Raw genomic sequence first — 25,710 nt, 5'->3', positions numbered from 1 at the left:
GAGGGAAAAATGAGAGTTAAAATGTATGAAATGTATCGTACATGTTAAAGAGTTAAAGATCCACTAAATTACAAGAATAATTGTTGAGAAATGTACATATATATATATATATATATATATATATATATATATATATATATATATATATATATATATATATAAATATATGCTACATAATATTAAGTTAAGAAAGTACCTCTAAAAGTGAAAGTTGTCAGTGAACATGTTTGCTTTCCTGATTTTCATTCCGGGAAAACAGGGAACAGGAAGGCTGTCAGACTCCCACTTGTGTCTTGCATATCTGCTTGATTTATGTTTCCTGTCCTTTAAGTGAAAGCCTTTAAAACAGCACAGTTGCTGTTTTTTGGTTCAGTTAAACCGACATCATGGCGTCAGAGAAAGACCTTCTGGTGGCCGTGGCTGTTTTTGTTTTTGCCCTCATTTCACACAGTGAGTTTATTAATTCTTAAGTAGCAAATGATTCATTTATCGAGATTTGGCTTGCTAGTAATTCATGTTCAGTGTTTTTGTATTTTTTTATATTGTATTACTTTTGCTGTAGTATTGTGTTAATAATATGATTTTTAAAATTGTTATTTATCTTATTTTCTTAATATTTATATTTTTTAAGTGTTGCTATTATGACAACATATACTTTGCCAATTAAATGCAATCCTAATATTAATTAAATAATTTATTTTTTATATTTACATATTTTATTGTATTTTTACTTTACATTCTATAATTAATTAAGATTTCTTTTCCTTTATTTATTTTGCCATTTTCCAGTCTTGTGTTTTAAGCCCCCTTTGTTGGGGAGTTGATGAATGTCATAATATACATCCAATATGACAGCTGCATGTAAAGGCTAATAATTTGTATTTGTTCCTTCAGTGTTGGAAAATAAAAATGTGATCACAAAATTTACCAGTAAACCTCTAGTTTAACTAATGTTAAACTAATGTAGTTTAACTAATGTTAAACTACTTTATGATTATTATTTTTTTTTTTTTTGGGTGTGTGTTTTGATGCTTTCAGGTGAGGGCATAATCGGTGGCGGAGAGGCGGCGCCACACTCTCGGCCCTACATGGCCTCCATCCAGGTGCCAGAAGGAGAGAATATGAAACATGAGTGTGGAGGGTTTGTGGTAGCCGATCAGTGGGTGATGACTGCAGTTCACTGTCTGCCAGATGGGTGAGGAAACCTTCCACTGACCATTATGAATATTGTCTGTTATGTGGGAAGCAGAAATGACAAAATTAAGAACATTTATATTCATATTTGGTCCTAGAGGACAGTATATGTTATAATTAAAGTATTTAGTTCAGCTGTCACTTTTTTGTAAATTGTTAGCAATCTTATATAATGAAACAAAACACGGACTTTATCATAACTGTTTATGTCCCCTTTGTGTGATTATATTGTTTTTTTAATAGGAAATAAAGAAAACATGTTATCATAACATCATAACATGTTATGACGATTTAATATTATAATATTATTGTGCTGTTTTGACAGGCCAAATGGAAGGAAAGTAGTGCTGGGTGTCCACTCCCTGAGTGAACCTGAAGAGACGAAGCAGACATTTGATATTTTGGAACTTCACAATCACCCAGACTTCAGCATGTCAAACTATAACAATGACATTGCTTTAATTAAGGTGAGTGTAAAGTCATTTAGTGATACCAAAATGTAAATTGTTCTGTTTTTGGAAACAAACCAACTGAGGATAAAGCCTTTAAATAGTAAAAAGCAACAATTTTCTGTGATTTTCTGTGATTTTCTTGCAGTTGGATCGACCATTTAATGCCACTGATGCTGTGAGAGCAGTGCAGTTCCTGAGAGCGGGTGGCACAAACCCCAGCAGAGACGCAGAGGTGGAAACTGCCGGATGGGGATCCCTCGATAACCTGGGCTCCAGACCAGACAAGCTCAGGGAGGTGGTCGTTGGTGTGGTCAGCTCGAGTCGGTGCAGACGTTCTGATTACTTTGGCAAAAAGTTCACTACTAACATGATATGTGCACACAAATTGTGTCCCGACCCCTGTGATCAACCACATAAGACACAAGACAGCTGTGATGTAAGTTACAGTATTGTGTATTTGTCATCATTAAAAATACAACCTTTTATTGTTTTTCTGTGATTTATGCTTCAAGGACTTAATGGCAAAATACTTGAACTCCTTGCGTGTCTTTGTGTTGTCTCTCAGGGGGACTCTGGAGGTCCTCTGCTCTACAATGGCATCGTAGTGGGCATCACTTCCAATGGAGGAAAGAAGTGCGGCCAAGTCAAAAAGCCTGGAATTTACACCATCATCTCCCACTACACTGAGTGGATTGATAACACCATGGGCCTGCAGTCCACTGCAACACCAGACCAGAGCAGCTAAATAAAGAGCAGATATCACAGTTTCTGTGTTTACACCACAATCCTGCTTGTGCTGAGTCACTGATTATTTTATGTAGATATGAAGCAAATGTATTCATATGTTCGACACAAGTGTTCTTAATTATAACCAGCGCATGGCTTTAGACATAGATCTACGGTATAGCACACATGCAATAAGAACCTGTACAAAATAGCCATCACGTTTTAAAGAAATCAATAAAATACAGTTGATTCACATTAAGATTTCTGTCTTTTGTTAATATCTAGCACAAAAAGCATCAGATACAGTGCGACACAATAACAAAGAGAGATGTGCAGGGGTAAACAGCCATTATGGCATACTAAATCATAGATTCAAAACATAAGAGTTGCACAATGACTGCTGTAATGAAATCGGCATCAGTTTCGTTGATTTTTTTTGCAGTTGAATCAGTTTGTTGGATCAGGATCCATCTGAAAGATGGTGCTAAAGAATGTGACTGTTAGGCAATCAAAATAACAACAAGCACATTTTATAAACTTGTCAGATAAGTCTTCGTGGCAATGAGGAAGTCCAAAAATAAATTAAATCTGCAGCTGTGCGTCTTCTTTTCCTCCCCTCATTTCTCTATGTCGATAAACATTGACGTGAATCATTTCTAATGTGTTCCTCCCTTCTGTTAAGTTTGGAAAATCCCCACACAATCACGATTTTTTTTTGCACAAAAAAATGTAACAAGCATTTCTAATTCGATAAATAACTTTGAGTGGATATACCAGTTGTGAATTTGCAAATCCTAGGATGGTGAAGGAATGGCCCACCTTACCCTGCCCCTGCTTATCCTGACATGCTTACTTTAACCCTAACCAACAAATGAAGGCAAAAAGTAGTAGCCACTCAAAGGAGCAAATTCATGAATTATAGGATAGTGAAGGAATGGCCCACCCTACTCTCACTTTCTCATCCCGACTTGTTATATGTTGCCACTTTGCAGTGGACATTCATGTCTACATATTGTGCTCTAGGTATACTTCTGCAGCTGCTATTTACATTGCGGGATGTCGCTACCATGATGTCAGCACGAGCAGTTGGTGAGATTATGCTGTATGTGGTTATGTTTAGACAACAAAAGCACATGGCAACCAACACTGAAACATCAACAAATGCACAAGTTGGCACAGATGGTTAGGCTTAGGCAGAAGAGGCAGAAAATATCACAGTCCTGAATGAAAGTCCGGGGTTTGTTTGATCTACTCACTGCCCCCTCCATCAGCCCTATAGGGACCTTTGTGCTCCTTATATTATGTTGTTACTGGTGATGTTTCAACCTGACACCATCCAAAAGCACGCCATGTGGACGTGAAAGGTTCTGCCCGGCTGCATTATGAAATAAGGCCGACCATCTGTGTATCATAATGCCGTCCAGCAGCACGAACGGTCCTTTCTGGCCACATGCTCAGCTGACAACGTCTAGCAGCATATCATGTAATGCAAAAGGTGGTTTTAATGCCAGAAGCACTGTCAAAACAGCAGTATTTAGTACTTTGGTATAAGAACTAAATGGATTGGTTAGGGTTAGGGTAAGGAAGAGTAAGGGGCCGATCACACCTAGATGCATCGCACCAGGGGTGACTTCTCAAAAAACACCTTGGAAGCACATCTGGAAAAACAGCTGGGAGCACCTGTGGAGCGGGACTGCATGCACATATTGTGTGTGCATGGTCAAAAAGTAATATTTACAAGCAGTGCCCTGAACAGTAAAGTTGAAAATATTTTAACTTTCATGCATGCCCAAAAACTACAAGGAAATACTGTCGAGCAGCATTAAGACAAAAGTGCCGGACAGGCACAGGGTACCGTAGGGAAACAATGGTTTTGCTGCCAACACTTTTCTAGTAGCACATCTTGATGTGATTGGGTCCTAAGGCAGGTCATTCTTTAATTATTCTGGGATGTGCAAATTTGCTAATTTGCTAAATGTATAAATGAATATGTCATTTGCTTTTAATTAGTGTGTGCAAGTATGAAATACATAATTAGAAATATATAAAAAGATAATTCTCTTAAATTGCAATGATTTAACATTTTATAAAATCCACTCACACAGTGCCACAAGTGGCAATTTTCTGCAAGAAAATGTGATTATAGCATTGATAAAGTTTGCAATGTAATTCAGTACATTGACTGATTCCTGATGGTTGAATAAACTTAACAAATATAAGTAAATAATATTAAATGTATGCATGTTGTATTGCATTTAATCACATCGTTTGGGTGTTGTATTTGTTGTGTTCCCCCCTTCTGCCTGTGAGTATGGAAATCAAGCATCTCTTAATAAGTAGTTCACCTCCAAAGCCCCCTCCTTTTTCTCCCCTATCACTTTCTTCCTCTCCTGCAGCTCCTGCACAGAAAATCTCCTCACTGAGTACGAGCGTCCTCCATGTGAAGCTACCAGCTTGTTGACACCTGAGAGCAGGTCTTTCACCTGAGGATAGCTCAAAGCATTCTGGTACTTTGTAACATTCAGCTCATAGTAACGGCTCCCACACTTCCTGATCAGATCCTGCAGGGTTGCGTGGGCCCCGGCAACATAGTCATCGATCTTCTGAGGTTTGTGCTGGTTGCATTCGCATTGAACAAGGAGGATGATGGCGTGCTCTGCAAAATCTTTTCCAAAGATCTTCTGCAGGTGCCAAAGCATCTCACACTCGCCCTGGGTGAAGCGGCCCACCTGAAGGACCAGCAGGAAGGCGTGGGGTCCAGGTAAGGACAAAGCCAAGCAGTCTTTGACCACTTGCAGGTTTTCAACACCGTCCTCGTCCCACAACTCAGGGGTGTCCACCAGGACGATTCGCTTCCCTCCTGCAAACACTTCCTTTCTCTGACAATACAAGGTGGGCTGAGGGGGGTCATGACTGGACTCACTAACTGAGTATTGATTACCTGCTCTCTCTAGAATTAGATTTAGAGCAGAAGACTTCCCGCTGCCAGAGAGACCAAGCAGGATCACTGACGTCTTCTTCGTATTGTCATTATCTTAGAGGCAAAAAAGAAAAGAAAAATGGCAGTTAAGAGAGCATTTTTAAAACGTTAAGATCCTCAGTACTGTAGATGATCACTGATCAGCGTCCAGACAAATGTGTGACCGTATCGCCCCCTAGTGGAAGAAGCTGCTGCATCAGAATAACTGAAAACTATACAACAATCATTATGAGCCAGTTATGAGACAATGGGCACCTGTCCAGATATGCACAACACCCCACAACATAGGAGCCGAGCAAAACACACAGATCTGATCGTTGTTTAGCCTCTTTTTGTTGTTTTGTTGTTCTTTGTAGTTGTTACTAATCTCTCTGTAGTCATTCCACATCTCATTGTAGTCATTTTGAGTCTCTTTGTGGTCTTTTTGTTTCCCTTTGTAGCCATTTCAAGCGTCTTTGTGGTTATTTTGGGTCTTTTTGTAGCCATTTTGAGTCTTTTGTGATAATTTTGTATCACTTCAAGTCATTTTGAGTCTTTTTGTGGTCATTTAGTATTTCTTTGCAGTAAGTTAGAGTTTGTGGTCATTTAGTATTTCTTTGCAGTAAGTTAGAGTTTCTTTGTGGTCATTTCAAGTCTCTTTGTGGTCATGTTTTGTTTCCTTTTGGTCTTTTTTGTGTTTCTATATAGTATAGTATAGTGTCTCTTTGTAGTTGGATGCATCTCTAATCATTTTGTAACTCTTTGGGGTCATTTCTTCTTTCTTTGTAATCATTTAGAGTATCTGTGTGGTAATTTTGAGTCTCTTTGTAGTTACTTTGTGTCTCATTGTGATTGTTTTGCCCCTTCCTTTCACTTTGTGCTCATTATAAGTCTCTTCCTGGTCAGTGCATGTTAATTTAAGTGACATTTTGCAGTCAAAGTTCAGGGGGGCCCCTGACACTTTGTGCCATTGGGCCTGTGCCCAGTAGGCCTGTTTAATAATCCATTCATGGATATATTTGGGCAGATGTAAATGTTTGGGGTACAGAAGAGAGATTTTCTTTTTCTCAACTTATTCTGGTATAAAACTGAAACTGAAGTCTTACCATCTGTTGTGTTCATCTGGAGCTGCAGCATGGCTCTGTGGCTTATCACGGCCTCCTCAAGGCTCTCTCTCTTTGACTCGTAATGCTTTTTCTCAGCCGCCTCCTTCTTTCTTTCCTCAGCATGTTTGGCCTTCAGCTCCTCCATCTCTCTGGCTCTTCTCTCCTCCTGTTGTTGCACCAGCTGCTTGAAGGCCTGCTCCTTCTCCTCGACCTCTTGCACCTTCTGTTTCAGCATCTTCATGGCCGAGTCTTCAGTGCTCATTTTCTTAGCTTCAGTCAGCATGCTTTCTGTGTAGCCCATTGCACTGTTCTCAGCCAGCATCGAGTCCACCATCTCCAGTAGAGTGCGCAGCTCCTGTCTTGCCTCAGATGATGTGATTCGGCAGTATCTTCCATCGCACATTTTTATCAACTCCAGGAGGGCGTCGTCCATTGTGTCAGCAACCTTCCCATCTTCTAAAGAGATAAGTACCAGGTACTTTAAAGCCTCGACTCCAAAGTGAGCCTGCAGTACCTCTACCATTCGTCTCTCCCTCTTTGTGTAATGTCCACCTTGGATCAGCAGCAGAAATGCACGAATTCCATCTCTGCAAGACCTAAAGCAGCCATCCATCGCCTGGCTGATGCCCTCCTCTGTCATGTCCTGCTTTAAATCTGCGTAATGCAAACTGACCAAGCGATCACCCACTGTCATGTCACAGATTTGATGTGATTCCAGAGATCTAAAGGTTATCTTGAGATGTTTGTCCCCTGAGATTTCTTGCAAATCCTTCAGAGAGAGCCATCCCTCCACTGTGGACATGACCACCATCGTCTGCTTTTTGTTAGTTTTACCGTCTGGAAACAAGAGTGAAATAACTTGCAATCATTTTACATACACACAAGAGATGGCTATGTTCTGTACAGTGACTATAACTAAAAATTCTTGCAATAAAGTTACTGCAACGTAATTCCATTCATTTTTCAGGCTTTGTAATTGCTAACATTTACACCAAATTAGTTGGAAAACAAATTAATGTAGAAAAGAATGACTTACTTTGTGACATGTCTTTTGCAGGTGCTCCTACAGGTCTGCTCGAAGGTCCTTGTTAGTTCAAGATATCACCTGAAACTGGAATCTCTGGCTCTGAAACAAGCATTATGAGGGCAAAGAGCTTCCTGATTACAACATTTCTTGTGCCACCTGAAGTTTTTGTTTTGTCAAGGAAGTGCATTCCACTTTACAACCTGAATGAGCAAGCTACTTGTCCAGTGCATCTCCCACGTGCTTCAGGTCATGCTTGACTTCTGCTCCTTCCCCCGCAAACATTGTTTTACTCATGAATAACAAGCAGTACTTCCTACTAACACCTTTGTGCATTTTAAACCAAGATTCAGTAGCAAATATCCATTCCAAATTGCAAACTTTTTAATCATACATGCTCAGTCACATAGAGTTATTTTAGTCATTTATGAGGACATATACTGAAGACTAAAATAAACCGTATCCACAGCAGGCCTAACCCCAAGCCTAACTCTTACCTTTACCAAAAACTACATTTAAATTAAGGATTTAGGGACCAACCATGCCTCCTCAAATGCAGCAAATGACTGTTCATGAAGTGACTTTGTGTACACTATCTGAGTACATCTTAAATAAACTGATATAGGATTTAAGATCCATCAATAATGATTATGTTGGGGAAAAAATCACTAATAACTGAAATGAAAATTAATTTTTGAGCTTAAATGAAAATAAACCTTTTCTATACATATTGTCTACCAATTTTGCACCAATATGATCATGCAAACATACTCAGAGAGCTCCTCTGAGTGCTCTGTAAGAGTATTTAACATTATTAATATTCCAGTGTTTCAAAAGTCATATTTAGGGTGAACCTTTTCAACTGAGTCATTGGGGAATGGGAATTTGCAAACTTCTAATCAGTTGGCCTGATTCAGTTTCCTTTTCCTACAAGACTCTATTAGCATCCTGTGATTGTTTCTTGTCTGCATAATTGCTGAATCAGCCTCACTGCAGATATTCAATGAAAACAGACATAGTATATCTTTGCTATCAAAATGTGAGTCAACATCCTTGTGAACATGCTTGTTCACATTGATAAGCATGAGGAAAATCTGTTTAAAATTGTAAATGTATTTTTATTTCATTTTTTTGTGTTTGTTTTGTTTTATTGTTTTTTGTTTTCATTTGTTTGTTTTTTTCATCTCATTATGTAAGTTATTTTATTATTTTATGTGTGTAGTGTATTGGTAATATTGGTGTCACTGCTACCCATACATTGTGTAATGATTGTTTCCACTTGTGTGATTTCCGTAATTACCCTTTTTTCTGTCATCGGACAAAACAAATCTGGGGAAAAACTTGAAATATTCTTGGTGGTTTTGCTCTTTCAATTAAAAAAAGAAAGAAAATAAACATATGATAATGTTAGAAAGAGCTGAAACATGCAAAGAAAAACAAGACCAGCAAGTGAATGAATTTAAAAATGTTAAGAGTAAACGAGAACTAAACATTGTCTGCATTGAGGGGTAATCAAACCCTGTTAAATTCTTATCATTCAATTCAATATATTTTTCCAGTTGAACTAGTCTCTAAAAGACAGTATGATCAAATAAAACATGAAATAATCATTGATAGCACAAGCAGTTATCATAATGCATAGCTTCAGTGCATGGAGTTCCCCCACATCCACAGCAGCTGAGATTACTGAGGGATTGCACCATCTCCCAGTGCTGCTGCTGCTGCCTGCAGCTGTCAAAACGGCCCCAGTCAAGGCAGCACTACAGCGTAAAATGGGGGAAACCCGTCTGGCAAATTCGCATACATTCCTTTTTGTGTGTTGTTTATTTCGGTCAATACAAACAGTGGTGCTAAATACAGAAAATATTTCATAAAATGTCACGATTACTGGTGTGTATTACCAAAAGTTTTCCCCAAAGAAAATAAAATATTCTCTTGACGCCCCTAAATATCAAATGGTTTGCTCCGTTGCTACGCTATCTTTTGTAGACGTTCTCCAGGGTGATGAAGAAGATGTAGCTACTCGCCCGAAAATAACAACATTTCTCGGTTTAAAACGTAAATTGTATTAACCGTTAAAACAGCTACGATGGCCGGTATGAGGAGAGTTAACGGGAAATTCTCGGGAGTCAACCCGGCAGTCAGGTAATATCGAGTTGTGTTTACAGAAAACGCCTCGGTGAAGCTGCCGAGCTAACGTAGCTAGCGTTAGCGCGAGCCGCTGTCCGTTATTTATCGACGTTTTAAAACGGCAGTTAACGTTAACGGTTAGCCGTTAACAGCGGTGCTAACGGTAGCAATGTTTGTAGCCAGGTGTAGGCTACACTTTCCGTATTTATTAGTCGGTTAAGCTGAGCTTTATATTTATTTCACGCTAACTAGCCGTGTCAAAACACCCATTTCCAGAAATTCCCCGCACATCAGTCAAGTATCGCTAGGTTATGTTGTATTTGATTGCCCAAACATTAAGCTAACGTTAGTTAATTACAGATCATGAGGGAAAGCTATTTTTGACTGACATAACTTTTACAGTTAGTTCATATATATATAATACATATACTGTTCATAATTCTTATTTTTTATTGTCTTTTGATGTATACTGTATGGTGTTCAACATTGTAGCATAATACATATTTTTGTATTTCTCAAACTTTACTAGTTTATGCATTGTGATTTAGAAGAAAGCACATATTTCACTATTTTTAGACACTTTACACACTCAGCTCATTATAGATTTTTGCATTTCTTTTTTGTATACAAGTGTCAAACATTGTAGCATAATGCTTATATTTTTATTCTTATTTCTATGTGTTACATCGTATTTTATTTTTATATTCACATACTTATTTTTATACTCTAATTCCTACTTTCTTATAATTTTCTATGCTTTACATCAGAGCCACTGTAACGAAACACAATTTCCTCCCTGTGGATCAAGAAGGCATTTCTGAATCTCATCATTATTTCATAACTAATTTAGTATTTAAGCTGCTGAAATGACAGGAAAATTATTAAATGTTATGTGTGTAAGTTATTATGAGTAAAATTGTGTCCTCAAAATTTGTTCCATTCTTGAGATATTTAGGGTGTCTTTAGGAGACCCTTTTCTAACAAAGGTGAGAGTATTAGGACTCTTGAGTTTCAAGTTTGCAAGTTTAATGTAAGGTCCAACTGACTGAAGATAATTTGTTGTGATCAAACTGTGAGATATGGTTGAACTCTCAACAAGTAAGTCAATTTTAAAGGTTGAAATTAACTTTTTAGCCTAACATTCAGCTGAAGTTCTTGTAAATAACTATTAAAACCATGATTATATGTAATCTTTTTATTGTCACGTTTTTCAGTTGCTGTCGCCTGCGTCAGGTTCAGTCTCTGCTCTGTGAGGGGGGCACTGCCACTCCTGATGGCATCTTGTGCTCGCTTGGTATGTCAAGTTGCAAACTTCTTTATCTTTAACCTTTATGTTTTCATCTGGCCTAGTTAACAGCACTGCCTACTGATAAGGCTAGAGGAAAATCTTTTTTTGGAAACAGATAGTGGATAAAACAGTGTCTATGGTCATTCAAAAACAGCAATCAAACATGATTCTTTTGTGTGTTTTAGGAATTGACAGCAGATACAATGAGGGGTGCACTGAGCTGGCGAAATACCTGTTTTATGGACTGTATGGAAGAAATCAGCTGAATCTGGAGCACGTCCCTGAGGAATTTCCTGAAGAAATGCTGGATGGTGAGTTCTCTAAGTGTTGTTCACTATATTTTTAATCCTATTTTTGTACCCGCTTTAGTATTTATCTTCCCCGACACAATACTTCTCTTCTTTCCAGATGTAATCCTGCTGATCAAAGCTGAGTGTGTTCATCTGTACTGCAACCCAATGAACTACAGCTACTTGTTGCCCTACGTGTCCCACTGGAGGAACCTGCATCTCTACTGCATGACGGAGACAGAGGTAAAAAAGCCCTCATCCTCCCCTACAGGCCTATCTTTGTTGTTAATTAGAATTCCTGTATGCTTAATTTATGAGTAGGAACTTCATCAAGAGTATTTAGGCATGTTAATGTATCCATCTGCCTGCAATTTTAAACCTTGCAGGTTACTTTTAAGCTTTTTCAGGCAGTTTACGTATAGACACGTCTGCTTAAATGTCACACCTTGTCTGCACCGAAAGCAGCACATTAACTTTAATCAATGGCACAGTGTGCCCTAGTTTTTGCCAATGTAACAATAGTTTGTGCAAAGGCAGCTAGGCCTATCCAGGTAGTGGTTGCCATCACTACAAATTGTAAATATGACCTTTTGTAGCAGTGTTTGTAAATGTGATTTTTAATCCCGAGGTTGAGCCCTTTTCTAAGTTGTCTACCCTTGTTGTTTTTCCACCTCCACACACAGTATGAAGATGAGGAGGCAGCAGAGGAATTCAAAATCTCCAGTTTTGTCACAATGGTGCAGGACTGCTATCGTATCGGAGTACCTTACAGCTCCCAGGGTAGAGTCCACATTCATTCAAAACATATGCTCAACACATTGTGAAACATGTTCTTGCAGAATACAATGTAGTTTCACCCACTTGACAGCATGCTCTTATTTTTTTGTAAAATATAATCATGGAAACACAGAGGTGAATGTGCTACTTTACTGTTACTTTTAGGGCACGTCCAGAAGTTTGATATGTTTATGGTGGAAAAGTGGCCCCTAATTCAAGCATTTGCCCTGGAAGGCATTGGTCGAGGAAGTTTTTTTACCATGAAATACAAGGTACTTTCAGACAAACAAAAAAATAACTAAAATATTTGTCAAGATCAGAGGGGTGGCAAAATTGAAGATAACCCATATAAAAAAATATTTGTACTATTATTACTACATTGTGTTTGTGGTTCTATGCTTTTTGTTTCACCTTGTTTTTTATGATCCTGTTTTTCCAGCTAATGGACATGAGTGAGAAACTTTGGCAGGTCTACAACAGACTCGACCCAGTGTCACTGGATAATCTGCTCACAGAGGTAACACCGAGATTCTGTTTTCATCATTTCATTTAACTTTGAATGGATCTGTTGCATTTAACCACAAGGCCTACCTGTGACATCTGGATCCTCTTCTAAAATGTTCATGTTTAGGAATCTAGTGTACTTATTGATATTGATCAATATTTGGTTTAATCAACATTATTTGATTAACCCTTTGAAACCTGGTGCAACATCACCTTTCTTGTGCTGCTTTTAGACACTGTTCACAATTATTTAAACCTTTGAATGCTGAGCAAATTGGTGTGATTTCTTTGAAAACCATGGGGAATGGGCAACTTGGTATGAAGTGTTCCACAAATTGCAAGAAATCAGCAGATTTAGAAAGTTATTATTATTATTTTTTAAGGGTAAAATGTCTAGGGAGAAAAGAAAAAAAGCTAGGGGAAAGCTATAAAATTATCCTAATTACATATTTAAAATTAGGCTACAGAATTTTCAAAATGTTCTGATCACTTATTTAAACATCTGTTTTATTTTTTATTTATTTTGTTGTTTTGGGTTTTTTTTATAGTTTCGGGTAATGTTCTTGTACTTTTTTACTGATTTCTTGTTAGTTGTTGGGTAATTTCCTCTTTCCTTACTCACTGCCCTCCTCCCATGTTTTTTGAAAGAAATCAAGCCAATTTGCTCAAGGTTCAAGGGTTAACAGAAAATTATTAAAGTTAAAAGTTACAGAATCGAGCTAGCTGATTAATCACTGACACTAATATTTTCTGACAATAATCAACAGTTAAATGTAGGATGTGAAGTTGTGAATGTGACATTTCAGTATGTCTGACCTTGTTTTTGTCTTTTTTTGTCGTATTTTAGGACTTGGTGAACTTTGAGAAGCAGTGGAGTGGCTTTTTCTCCAGCATGGACCTGGAGAGCCACCTGTCCATCTTGGAGCTGTCTGAAGCACAGGCAGGAGAGGTATGTTTTATGCCATATATCCTACAAAAAAAGTATGAATGGACACAGTAAATGTGGTGCATTGGAGTGAGTGCAAAGAGATCAAGTCGGTGTCGACACAGTATTTGCAAAAAGCATTATTCAATGTCTGTTTTTTTTAGTCATCTAAGATTACTTGTGTCTGCATAAAGTGTTTTCACATCAATTCACAGGTGTTCCGTACCTATTACTCTCATGGACTGATCTCAAGCAACATCACAGATAAAAGGTATGCTACATTTTAAAATAATTTCTAAATACTGAAATGATGCTCATCTGTAGTCTCACTTAATACTATCACTTAATCAAATGTTCCTTCGTTTCAGTAAAAGTCAGCAGCCCTTTGTGTTGTTTGGAAAGCATTCCTCATCCCAGGATCTGGAGAGTTATTCATTCAACTTTCCCTCAGAGAGTCATCAGGTCCGCAACACAGGGCCTCGGGGTTCTGCAGCTAGACACATGGTGAGAAGACTGAAATGGAAAACAGTATGACGTAGTAAACAATAAACTATGTGCATTATGATAGGAACCCTATTAATGGCTGGGAACCAGCAGGAGAAGTTAGTAGAGTGGACTTGCGCCTGTAAAAACTCTCTCAAATGATTTTTTTTTTCATATTTATTTAAAGAATCACTGCATACTTCAACATGTTTTTGAGCTGTCATCTGAATGACCTGACTGTACAGTGATGAAACACATTGTTGCTAGTGTTAATACTATCATTTCTTACCAAACTTTAATTGGTTGAAAATGGTTCAGCACACCAGCTTTTGGTCTAGGTCAGCCCTGAACCTTGCCAGGCTAATACTGTAATATACCTCGCTCAGACCTGGGAGTGAGGTTACATTTAAATGTTTTATAAATGACAATGCTCAAGTTAAAGAGGAGAACTGGCCTCCATCACCACCTGCTGAAGCAATCCTGTTCAACCAGTGTTGTGCACAGCAATGATAACAAATTATCTCCAACATCTCTTGCCAGAAAATGTGATTACTGATCCTAGGTCTATGTATATATAAGATTTTGCACCACTCTTGTCTGTGTTGTTTGTGAAGTGGGGGCATGCCATGATTGTATCTTTCAAATCTTGTTTTCATCCATTAGATTCTGCAGTGTGTTGCACCCAAAGGACCTCTAGCCTGCTCTCGAACCTATTTCTTTGGGACCACCCACACTCCATACCTTGGTGAGGCTTTACTGTATGACTTTGCTAATATGTGTAGATTATATTGTTGTTTTAAGCGTCACATTTCATAGGTAAGCCTGCTGCTGAGCACAGTATATTAACCCAGGGGTTAAAGCAGTACCAACAGTCAGGAATGTAGCTTTGTATGGAGTGAAATGCAGGACTCAGAAAGGCCCTGGCTTGCCTGGAGTTAAAGGGTAATTTTATTTTTTCAAATCTAAGCCTATCAGTTACCCCTTATGTGCATTATATAAGAAGCGATTATTTGCATCTTTAGTATACAGTTTGTTTACACTTGCTGTATTTCACACACAGGGAATCAAAACACAGAGCAAAAGAAAACAGAAGTCTTGTAAGTAATTTACTCTCTATTCTCATAATTCATGTTTTTCTCTGTAAACAATATGTTAGCCATCACTTGATGTTAAAGAATGTCTAAATGAAAGAGTTTTTTTTCCTCAGACTTTTGTCACAGATTTATTCAGCTGCTGTTCAAGCAGTCCTTTCGGGAATCAAATGCTACTCCTGTTTCTCCAGCCAAACCAAGGTACGAAAAACAAACAACACTTATTTTAACAATTATTTTCTGTTTGCACTGTACAGTTTCTAATTTTGAAATGTCCCTTATTGCAGGCTAAGGATGTAGCAGAGAACACCTTTCTGTTGGCTTTGGACTCAATGAATTTAAGTCAATACCGCAGTCCTCTCAGGTACAGATTTGTATGGATTTTTTGTCACTGATGTTGTCCTCTGTATGAGACATTCAGCCAAACATGAAGTGCAGTGTTACATTTGAATCAGTTTGAGTCTGTGTTTTCTCTCCTCTCAGGTCCAAATGTGAATTCAGCATTCAAGCAGTGAATAATCAAGGAAGGTGGGTGTTAACTAGTCTGTGTTGATTGTCATGTTATTTGAGAAATGTATATTAAAATGAAGCTTTCATTTAAAAAAAAAAAAAAAAAAAACATTTGTGAATATGTGATTTCAGATCTTAAGAGCCTGTTTTGCTTTTGTTTTCAGAATCATTCCTCTGGCTGACGAAGAAAGCCGTTATGTAGTAAAAACAGTAAGTTATAGAAGCATATTATTTTTTGCCTGACCAAAGAAGGCCAATGAAATGACTCTACTTTTCTCTTTAAGGCGTCTATGACTGTCCGTGACATCCCTGACCTGCAGTGGGATGGTGGGGACCTGGGCTCTGTGGTTTTCTCTGAATCCTTCTTGGAGTCCAGCATCAACATTCAGCAGAAAGGTACAAAATTGATCAGAAGAAGTAAAATAAAAATGGACTGCTGATTGATTCCACAAAGGACATCTTGTTTACACAATAAGCAGGACAAATCCACAGTTCGCCCTAAGCAGAAAAGACCAAAAGTCATTTTGAAACAACACAGCACTAAGTCTAAAAATAGCCTGTTCTCTGCTCTGAGGATCATATTCGTGATTCATCTTTCTTGTGTGTCATCCTTTGTTGTTTGTGCTTCATTTTGAACATGTCTGTTTCCTCTCCTGCAGATGGCACTGTGTCCTCAGACAGCTGCTACACCATCCTGACTACAACTGTGCCTCGCTACGCCTGCTGGCTGGTATGTGTGGGACTGAAAATCAATTTCGCATGAGGATGTGATAAACAGAATGTTTAGAGACAGACTGAGTTCCATAGTGTGGATTGTTTTAGAATGTATGTTGTTGAATGTATGTCCAAAACACACAATGTAAGTCTTTTTCTGTTCAGAGAACATATAGCTTCATCCTCAGTTTTATTGCTTGTTTGTTGTCAAAAGTCTTACGGTCATCTTGTCTTTAGATGGAATCTGATGTCAAGCAGTCTGAGCAAGCCCAACATCTTCCTAAGGTCAGTTCAGAAGATTCATGTAACCAGTGTAGTTCGTATATAAATGTATTTATGTCTGTATGAGCATGTGACCTAATCACTTACAGTATGTGTCTTCAACAGAAAGAGGAAGGCACGTGTTTGGGAACTGCTCTCACTGTAGCAGATGCTGCATATGTGTTCTCCAGCAGCCAGCTCTCCACACCCGAAGAAGGTGACACTCTTTAACATTTCTGCCATGTGGTTTAAAGTTTAGTTTATTTTGACACAATTAAAAACTGCACCTGTATGTAAGATACATTTACAAAACTCTCTAGTTTGCTGATGATCCCTAGTTACTTCAGAATTTTGGTACAAATGAAATGAATATGTTCTTTCCAATTTAATTCAAAGTGAACTTTACACCACCCTGTGAATAAGGCTATGGGTCAAGTCTATTTTATATTATATAAAATAGACTATATTATTTATATTTATATTATTCATGAATTTATATTTCCTGTTTGTTTGAATGTGACAGTACGTGCACAAAATATATTTTTTCATATATACTGGCCCTGTAACTTGTGTGACAAAGAGTTGCGATGCATCATTTTTAACATCTCTTCAAATGTTCATCTTAGGAAAAATCATTTTCTTCTCCGAGGGACTCCTGTTCATCCATTCTCAATATGGCAGCATCACCCTGTCCAAGGATCACATTCGGTCCATCAAGTTTTATGATCCGGTAATATTTACAGTCAACACATGACATACTTTTCTACATACATCTGTTTTGTTTTATAGCGCATTAATGATTTTAAAGGAGTTATTTCTTTCCCATATAAGCATGATAAAACATGTACGAATCCTTTTGGCATTTCTTGTTCCATCTTGTATATGATTCCATTATCCTCTCATTACCAGGACTCCAGCACGGTGGCATCTCTCATTGTGGAGTATGAGAGCAGCCTGCTCCCCCACCTACCATTCCCTCTGCACAGCACGGACTGTTGTCTGGTCTTTGCTCTTCAGCCCAGGTCTAAGAGCCACAGGGCCTTCTATTCCAAGGTAAGACATTCAGCCAGACATCTGAAAGGATTTGAGACTAAAGACACACATGTGCCATCTGATAGAGGATCATTCAGCCTTCATGCCTGTAGAACAATAATCTCAGGATTTGTTTATTGCTTAAGTGTTAAAAATAACGTATATAAAATATAGACTAGTGTTTATCCATTTGAGGTTTTACTATAAAGAAAATGCTATTGATAAATCTTCAAAAACATATGCTGTCAAGTATTTAAAACCAACTAGGGCTTTTTTTCCTGTTTTGTTATGTTTTTGTGAGGGAGTTTGAGTTTTAAAAGAAATACAAGATATCCTTCTTCTTCATTTAATTCTCTTAAAGATACAGCTCCAGTTGCATGAACCTTAATCTGTCTTGGTTTCAGGTTTTGTCAGTGTGGCAAAACTCTGAATCTGGACTCACTCTGCAATTGGTGGACCAAGAGCACCTGACCTGGAACCAGAAAAACATGTAAGATAACTTAATTCTCTTTACAAATTAAGATCAGTCATCTGTATACTAGAGTCTGTTACATTTTCCTTAGTGTGTTTTGCCATGTAATATTACACTTAAAAAAAATGATTATGATCTAATTTTCTCCAATAAGATCAATTAAAAACACATCAAACCAAACATGCAGAGGTTTTTGATAAATGATATCATAATCATTTTACCAGGTTTTTTGTTTTTTTGAAAATATGAACAAACATTTGAATATGTTTTACCAACATATGCCGCTGTGTCGTATTGTCACAAGGGTTATTCAGGTTAATGATGCATTCGTCTAAGGTAAGTAATTAAGGTTCACTCTGTACATTGTAATCACAACTAAGAAACTGAAATGACTTTTTTCTTTCAGGCATACCAGACTGAGGAAGCTGCACAACAGTCAGGAGCCACCCGTTGCCAAACGCAGAGGCAGTCTGAAGACTTCATACTCCCAGCTGCCAGAGCAGGACATGTTAGTACACACTCAAGTCTCTCAGTAGAGCTTCACAGTTTCACTGAACAAGTAATAAAACCTGATGCCAGGTATCACTTAAACATGAGTATGCCTCCCCAAAATAGTACTTAAGCCCGTGTTTCTTGATACAGTGTATTCATCATTGGTGACTATCAACACTTGAAAGGTCTTTTCATCTGATAGAAAGTTATAAGCTAATGAAGCTTTATTATCTGGCAAAAATAAATGCTTCATGCACATTCTCTTTGTTGCCATTAAAGCTAAAACAAAGAAGACCACATGCAAGGATAACTCCGCTCCTTGGTCTTTCCAGATCTGTCCCAAATCTGTCACTTGGTATAATTAGACAACCCACTGTTTCAAGCATTTGCGCCCAAAATAAACACAGTACAGCACTTACAATAGTTGCTCTCTTTTGCACAATTTTGTATTGTCAGTCTCATTTCTAAGCACTCTGATCCAACAGAGATAAAACCTAATTGCCTTTACATTAATGTCTGCAAAAGCTGGAGCAAATATGAGTAATAAGAATTAAATTGTTGCATTGATTTTTGTCCACTGCTTTAAAAAATTGTTAATTCAAAAAATGCTCCTTTTATCTAGCCATGCCAGTCAGTTGCGGTCTCATTTCTGCTCACTGATTGCTGTATTCTGGTCTGTGCCAGGTTTCTTCAGCACTTTGCCTTGAGTAGTATTGGTCAGGAGCCCATTCTGTATGACCACCTGGGGGTGCTCTTCCCCTCTGCAGAGTTGAGGAATTCAGTCAACAGTCAGGGGGACAAGGTGAGCATATTGACAAAGGTTCAGTGGATCTTCCTTATTTGAAAAATGTAGACAAGAGAAAAAACTCTTCTTGCTCCTTCAAAGAATGCTTTCTCCTCTGTCATCCTTAATTTAGCTGATAGAATTCACATCTGATGTAAACTGTTTTGTGTGTGAAAAGGTTGTCATCACCATCATCACTGGATTACCGGGAAGCCATAAGAAGAGACTCTGTGACTTCCTGGTCCAGTTGAACAAGGAACGTGGAAAGTGAGAGTTCATCCAACATGATTTCTTTGCTTTACATTTTTCTCTGTTATTTTTATTGTAAATATGCTGTAACTATTTTATAGTAATTATATTGTTAATAACAGCACACAAAAATGCACTACAGTTTCACTGTAATTTCATTGGTAGGTGGGTGGTGTACCAGCCTGGTCCTGACAGCTGTGACAGCTTCTCAGCCTCTCACCTGCAGCAGTATTTGTCCAGCTTCCTGGAGAGCCAGAGAGGCCCTGGAGGCAAAAAGCGTCTGTTGGTGCTCTCACCTGGGTAAGAAAGCCAGCAGATCAGCTCGATACAGCTGGGAACTTAAAAGTCAAGACTCCAGTTGATTCAGTAGTGCAGAGCAAAGCTGAGCTAAATGGAAGTCATCCAAAAATACAACAGTTTCGAAACAATGTTATCAGACATTCCTCATTCAGTGTCTTGAAAACTAACAATATGATCTCGGTACATAAAACAGATCCTCTGTGCCTGATGCATATGTTTGAGTATTCAAACAATAACAGACAATATTTAAAGAAACTATAAAAACTAAAGAAGGGATGGCTGTACTGTTCCTTATCAGTGTGTGATGACATATTCATTTGCAAATGTTTCTACTTGGACAGATACACAGATGTTCTGGATGTAGTCCAAGCTGTGCTTTTCCACCCTGACCCAGTTGTCCAAGCGTGTTTCACCATCGGCGCTGTCACTGCGTGTGTGGACCCCCTCGCCTCCTGTGTGGAGCACAGGTGAAATCTCTCTGTCCAGTAGACTAGGTCTCAACTCTGCTTCTGTTAGGAGAAAACTAAACAATCTTTGACGGCCATAAAGGAATGTATATTGTCAGATGAGATTATGTCGACTGACATCAAGCTGAAGACCAAAGAAAGATGTCAGTAATTCAAGGCGTTTCACACTGTACATATAGAAGACAAGGGTAAGAAATTGTTTGCTGTGTAAATGAAATAGTAATAATAATTTTAAACATTTTTCGTGCTCAAGCATAAAATTGATAAGAGATGAGTAATTTTCTTATATCCCGTTGTTAAGACAAGCAGTTTAGTGACCCAGTTGCAGAGAGCAAACGCAACACTTCAGAATATGTCACAATCCTGCAGCTGCTTTACAGTAAATGCCCTCAAGCAGTTTCTCCTGCTTTGTGACATTTTTTTAAGATCCCCAGTGACTGAAAGGCTATTACTATGAAGCAGCTACATTTATTACCAGTGATGCACGATAATGATTATTTCAACCGATACCGAATAATACGATCATTTTCAGCTTCTCGTGGCCGATAAGATACTGATAACCGATAATTTCTTTTTGTTTGTTTTTCATTACCTGAGGGTATGAAAAGCTGTGATGTGGTGAGTACAGATGAATTTCATTTGAGAATGAGATCAAAGCGGACACTGGTGAAGACACCGGCGGAGAATGAGAGGGGAGCAGACATTCAGAGACATTGGCGTAGAATGAGAGCAGAGCGGACACTGGCGATGCGGACACCAGATCACTGGACTAATCTAGCAGCAGCAGTTTGACAGGCGGCATAATGCAGTGTGTGTAATACTGCAAGAGCGAAACCATGGGCAAAACCGGTGAAATCAAAGCAATTTTTGTTTATTTTTATCAGTTCTTTTTTTCGGCCAAAAATGTTATCATCGGAATTAACGGTATGACATCATAAGTCCCATTATCAGGCCCATAATTATCGTGCATCCCTATCGCCTATCAACAGCATCTTTAAAAATATGTCATCAAAAAAATCTACCTAATGAGTAGCAATTACTCACCATCTATAGACTTGACTCATCAGAGTTTGTAGCTTGCTCTTACGTAGAGGACTGCAGTTTCAGTCACAGGATTCACAGCAGTGACTAGATTTGGTGACCCACTTTCTGAACAAAAAGCGACTAAAGTAACCTCTGCAGCACAATCCTTTATCCTGCTGTCTGTCTGTATGCTTAGCATTTCAAAGAACATACATTTTCACCAAAATTAGCTTCTATTTGTTTCTAGCACAGTTGTTGCTTGCCTGTTTTCTTTTACAACCACTGTATGCAAATGTAGTTGCATGTAGCCAGCAACAAGTGTGTATGTAGTCATGTTTTGACCTATTTTGCGTAGTTATTTTTTAAGTTTAAAGAAGCTTAATAAATGAATACACATCAGTGACAGGGCCTGAGATTCAAGTTTAAGATTTCACTGTTATAACACTGTTATGTTATATTTTCAAATAACATATGGACAGACCACATGATGACAGACAGGGCCGGATGTTGATAAACTGCACTGGAGGTTTCCAGGAAGAGGTTACATGACGCTTTTAGCTATTAAGACTCAAGGCTGGGTCCCTTTTACAGAGAGGATCAGTCCTACATTTAATCTCACTCTCCTTTTGTTACAGGCTTTAGACGTAGCTTACAGAGCTTCTCACTGTCGTAGATTGACTGAGCTGCTCCGCACAATATGGCATACCACTCCGGGTAATAGGCTGTTTTCCACTGCAGAGCCAAGCCGTGTTGGCCAGTGATACATACGGATGACTGCAGTCTGGAGGGTTTAGCTTATGCAAAATGCTTTAAAACTACTGCTGCCATCTTTTTTATTTAATCAGAAATGTAATTGAAAAGCTAGTAGGTATAATAACAAAGGCACTGGTAACTAGTTAAAGTATAATAATTTGATTCTGCACATTAACATTTATGAATACTAGAGGAGTGACACTCAACTTACAGCCCACACGCCAATTCTGGCCCCCAACCATTTTCTATTTCACAATAAAAATAAAATGATTCACACTTGGAAATGTTTTTGTACTTTTAGTACACATAAGTTGCCAGAGTGCATGAAACAGCATCAAAATAGAGCTTTTTTATATAAAAAAAAAAAGGGTCAGTGGAGTAACTCCTTCCACAGACATCCAAGCTAACCCCCTAATGTCTGAAAATCCTAGAAATGCACTAAAATCCTGGAAACATCCTAAAATCCTAGAAACACTCTAAAATTGTGGAAATGTCCTAAAATCATAGCAATGTGCCAGTCTTAGAAATGTGCTAAATTTGTAGAAAAGCATTTAAACTGTAGAAAAGTGCTAAAATCATAGAAACATACTAAAGTCTTAGAAATGTCCTAAAACCCTAGAAATGTCTTAAAATACCAGATACGTCCTAAAATCCAGGAAACATCCTAAAATCCTAAAAATGTACAAAAATCCTTAAAAGGTCCTAGACACCTAGAAATGTGCTGAAGTCATAGAAAGGTCCTACAATCCTAGAAACTTGATAAAATCTTAGAAAAGTCCTAAAAACCTAGAAATGTCCTAAAATCCTAGAAACATCTAAATATCTTTGAAATGTCTTAAAATCTTAGAAACATGTATGGAGCTGCTGGGACTGGCCTCCTGTCATTTTGCAAAAGCAAGTTGAGTTGCTTGAGCTTATATGCAAGAAAAAGTTCTACCTGGAAAACTTCCACAGCTTTTGAAATGAGGGGATCTTCTAGCGAGCTGAGCTTTGAAAATAATTTATTAAAAATAAATCTTGGACCTGTTTGATATAATCTGTGATATAACATGCTGCGATGACCCTCCAGTCAAACTCTGAGCCCCACTTGGCTCAGTGGAAAAATGTGTAATAAGAGGTTTAGTTAGCAATGTGGTTAGCACTGACTTTCCCATGTGAGGCATCTTCAACAAGCCCCCTATCACTTTCTGAAGTCATAGATTGTATGGAGATCTGCGAACCCCCACTATGGCGCTAATTGGGTATGGTTAGCCCAGCTTAGGCCTGACCTGCCCGTCAACCCCCTCAGCAGAGCCCTCTAATCCCCAGGTCCACATGTGCGACCGACACCCCCTCCTCAGTGAAGCTCATCAGTCAGTCATGATCCATTCTTTGTGATGAATGTAGACAGTTCATTACATCAGGACAGGAAAGATGAATGCCTTTCAGATCGCTGATCCCCCAGCCTGCAGGCTCCCTAAGAGCTGCAAGGGAGGGCCGGTGGTGGCCGGAGGGGGACTTGGCTCAGAACAGTTATTCAGAAAGTGGTGTATAACACTGATTGATTTGAAAACTCGGGATAAATTATGTTTAGATTAAATGAGATTACAGAAAGCTTTTACATTGGTCAGTTGCCAGTCACAGTCATGATGTCATCCGATGAAAAATGCCTCACAATTGATAACCAGAGTGCTCGCCAAGAGCCATAACATGGAATTGTGCTGTTTATTGCTGCACAACTTTGGCAAGCACCCATTAGTCATAAATAGAGGTATTTTTAGTGGTGATATTGTGGAACATGACATGGTTTAAAATAAAAAAGGGTTGTTGACTAAAAACATTTTTTACAAACAGCTTTCTTATGTGTGTCACAAGTATACTGTGTAGTTAACTTAAATTCTTTTGTCCCCTGTCTGTCCCTCCAGGTTTGCATTTCCTAAACTGTTGGAGCAGTGCAGTCAAGGTAAGTTCTGTCTGTTGCACTATTCTGCCCTCCAGTATCTCAACAACTAAATGCATTAAGGATAACCTTTGTTCATTTAATACTGAGGAGATATTTATATTCATTGATACTAAGTGTAATGCATTTTTTGAAGCTGTTCAACATAGTCATTTCAAACATTTGTTATGCTGCCAGCTTGCACCATATAACCATTAAAAGTAAAAAAAAAAAAAAAAAAAGTATCATATTTGTCAAACTAAGTCAATGGAGAAGTTGTACATGCATGACAAAAATAATAGTCATATTTCACATTAGAGTTAAGTAAGAAATCCAATGGAAACCCACCTAGTGAGAATCGTGATCCTGGGATGATGCACAGTTAATGTACTGATGTGAATGTCTGATATTTAAGGTTTACAAATCCTCCAAACACATTAACATTTGGAGTTTGTGTTTGCCATACTGAACTCACGGTGATGGTTGTCAAAACAAATGTTAAATGTTTTAGGTGAAGTTTAACAGAGACATTAAAATCTATTAACCTAAAGGGCCAGCTGAGGATAGGATCAGCGCCCTATTGCCCCAACAATAATTTCATGTTTTCACTCAGTTCACTTTCCATCTGCTGAAGTGACATATTGGAGATTTTATTTGGGGTTACTGATATCATGCTTACTAAAATTTTGTCTGGAACCAGAGAAATCCCAATTCGGATAGTGGGGAGGAAGTCTGGCTGTCACTGAATTATTTATTATGCCTTTTTTAACTTAGCAATCGCGTTGAAGGAATCGAAATGTCAATTTCCCTAAAAATTCAGATTGCAGGAACAACACCGCAGCAGGAGTGCCAATAAATCAAACGTAGAGTGAGATATGGTATTTCTGCACTGGCAACACAGATGTGTTTTTGTATTTTCTGGAAAGTGAGCCAGTTTCTCCCAGAATTCATATTCTTTTTTTGTGCCTCGTTATATGTCAGGTATTGTGAGTACAGTGGTGTTCACCGGGCTGACAGCAGAGCAGAAGCACCCTCTCATGCAGCATGTTCAGCAGTTGGTACGCTCTGCCAACCCCACCGCAGCCTTCATACTGGCAGAGAGAGGAGCTGTCACCAGGTAGGCGCCCACAGAATCATGATCAATGCCGCAAACAGTCATTTAACTGCTTTTATCTTTGACGAAAATATTCACTCCGGGCTACATTTTATTCCACTTTTTTGAGTCTATGTCTGCATCTGTTGGGTCAGAGCGCTGCTCGGCTAGAACAGTAATGTGTCATGAATATTTCCAAATGCATTCTGTACTTAAAGAATATTTCATTTTTGCAATTACAAACTATAAAGGATATTATCATCTTGTGTGATGGAATTTGTTCTGTACCCGACTCAGAATTATGTCAGTCGAATCAGATTTGGCTGTTCAACATGAATATTTATATTTGTTTTCACAATCAGAATCTTGTTTTATTTCCAAGTACATTTACATATACAAGGAATGTGGCTTGGTGTTTTGGTGCAAAACAATTTAAATAAAGGACAGAATAAAAATAGTGAATTTAAATAGAATAGAACATAAGATAAAAAAATATAGAAGCAATTTAAATGTATAAAATGACAAAATAGAACATAAGGGACACAAAATGTATGTACAAAATGTGCAATGGAGGAATTGTACAGTTTTTCAGTTTTCCATGTTAAGTTTTAAATTGAAACAGGGCTAGCGGGACATTCAGAAACAACAAGCTAATGGCGCCAAAGACGGGCCCTAAATGTGCAACAACATTTT

General features: G+C 38.2%; 3 protein-coding genes across 4 annotated transcripts in view; 2 read left to right on the top strand and 1 right to left on the bottom strand.

Moving 5' to 3' along the window:
* Positions 1-348: 348 nt before the first annotated feature.
* cfd (complement factor D (adipsin)) lies at positions 349-2,627 on the top strand. The gene is made up of 5 exons (XM_042501393.1): positions 349-450; positions 1,039-1,195; positions 1,520-1,661; positions 1,792-2,082; positions 2,212-2,627. Exons 1-5 carry the CDS (start codon positions 387-389, stop codon positions 2,389-2,391), a joined length of 834 nt encoding a protein of 277 aa, XP_042357327.1. The 5' UTR covers positions 349-386; the 3' UTR covers positions 2,392-2,627.
* On the bottom strand, positions 2,501-7,552 carry LOC121954069 (GTPase IMAP family member 8-like). Its single transcript, XM_042501392.1, has 3 exons — positions 7,474-7,552; positions 6,438-7,274; positions 2,501-5,406 (listed from the first exon to the last, which is right to left on the bottom strand). Exons 1-3 carry the CDS (start codon positions 7,481-7,483, stop codon positions 4,691-4,693), a joined length of 1,563 nt encoding a protein of 520 aa, XP_042357326.1. The 5' UTR covers positions 7,484-7,552; the 3' UTR covers positions 2,501-4,690.
* A 1,906-nt stretch (positions 7,553-9,458) lies between these two features.
* The window catches only part of dnaaf9 (dynein axonemal assembly factor 9), a 29,121-nt gene continuing 12,869 nt past the window's right edge, over positions 9,459-25,710 (top strand). For both annotated transcript variants that reach the window (XM_042500468.1, XM_042500469.1), the window contains exons 1-30: positions 9,459-9,606; positions 10,806-10,885; positions 11,065-11,190; positions 11,288-11,412; positions 11,853-11,949; positions 12,112-12,218; positions 12,386-12,463; positions 13,298-13,399; positions 13,591-13,646; positions 13,744-13,879; positions 14,522-14,603; positions 14,919-14,955; positions 15,066-15,150; positions 15,237-15,313; positions 15,433-15,477; positions 15,624-15,669; positions 15,744-15,855; positions 16,119-16,189; positions 16,411-16,458; positions 16,561-16,651; positions 17,061-17,164; positions 17,344-17,487; positions 17,871-17,956; positions 18,345-18,446; positions 19,115-19,232; positions 19,393-19,481; positions 19,629-19,763; positions 20,105-20,230; positions 23,911-23,948; positions 24,906-25,041. In XM_042500468.1, coding sequence (XP_042356402.1) covers positions 9,551-9,606; positions 10,806-10,885; positions 11,065-11,190; positions 11,288-11,412; positions 11,853-11,949; positions 12,112-12,218; positions 12,386-12,463; positions 13,298-13,399; positions 13,591-13,646; positions 13,744-13,879; positions 14,522-14,603; positions 14,919-14,955; positions 15,066-15,150; positions 15,237-15,313; positions 15,433-15,477; positions 15,624-15,669; positions 15,744-15,855; positions 16,119-16,189; positions 16,411-16,458; positions 16,561-16,651; positions 17,061-17,164; positions 17,344-17,487; positions 17,871-17,956; positions 18,345-18,446; positions 19,115-19,232; positions 19,393-19,481; positions 19,629-19,763; positions 20,105-20,230; positions 23,911-23,948; positions 24,906-25,041 — 2,735 coding nt within the window. In that variant the 5' untranslated portion in view covers positions 9,459-9,550. The remainder of the gene's footprint in view (positions 9,607-10,805; positions 10,886-11,064; positions 11,191-11,287; positions 11,413-11,852; positions 11,950-12,111; positions 12,219-12,385; positions 12,464-13,297; positions 13,400-13,590; positions 13,647-13,743; positions 13,880-14,521; positions 14,604-14,918; positions 14,956-15,065; positions 15,151-15,236; positions 15,314-15,432; positions 15,478-15,623; positions 15,670-15,743; positions 15,856-16,118; positions 16,190-16,410; positions 16,459-16,560; positions 16,652-17,060; positions 17,165-17,343; positions 17,488-17,870; positions 17,957-18,344; positions 18,447-19,114; positions 19,233-19,392; positions 19,482-19,628; positions 19,764-20,104; positions 20,231-23,910; positions 23,949-24,905; positions 25,042-25,710) is intronic.

This window comes from Plectropomus leopardus, chromosome 14 (genome assembly GCF_008729295.1).
Source record: "Plectropomus leopardus isolate mb chromosome 14, YSFRI_Pleo_2.0, whole genome shotgun sequence".
NCBI classification, from domain to species: domain Eukaryota; kingdom Metazoa; phylum Chordata; class Actinopteri; order Perciformes; family Serranidae; genus Plectropomus; species Plectropomus leopardus.
Note: the sequence above shows the minus strand (reverse complement) of the source record. Positions and strands in the feature narration are given on the sequence as shown.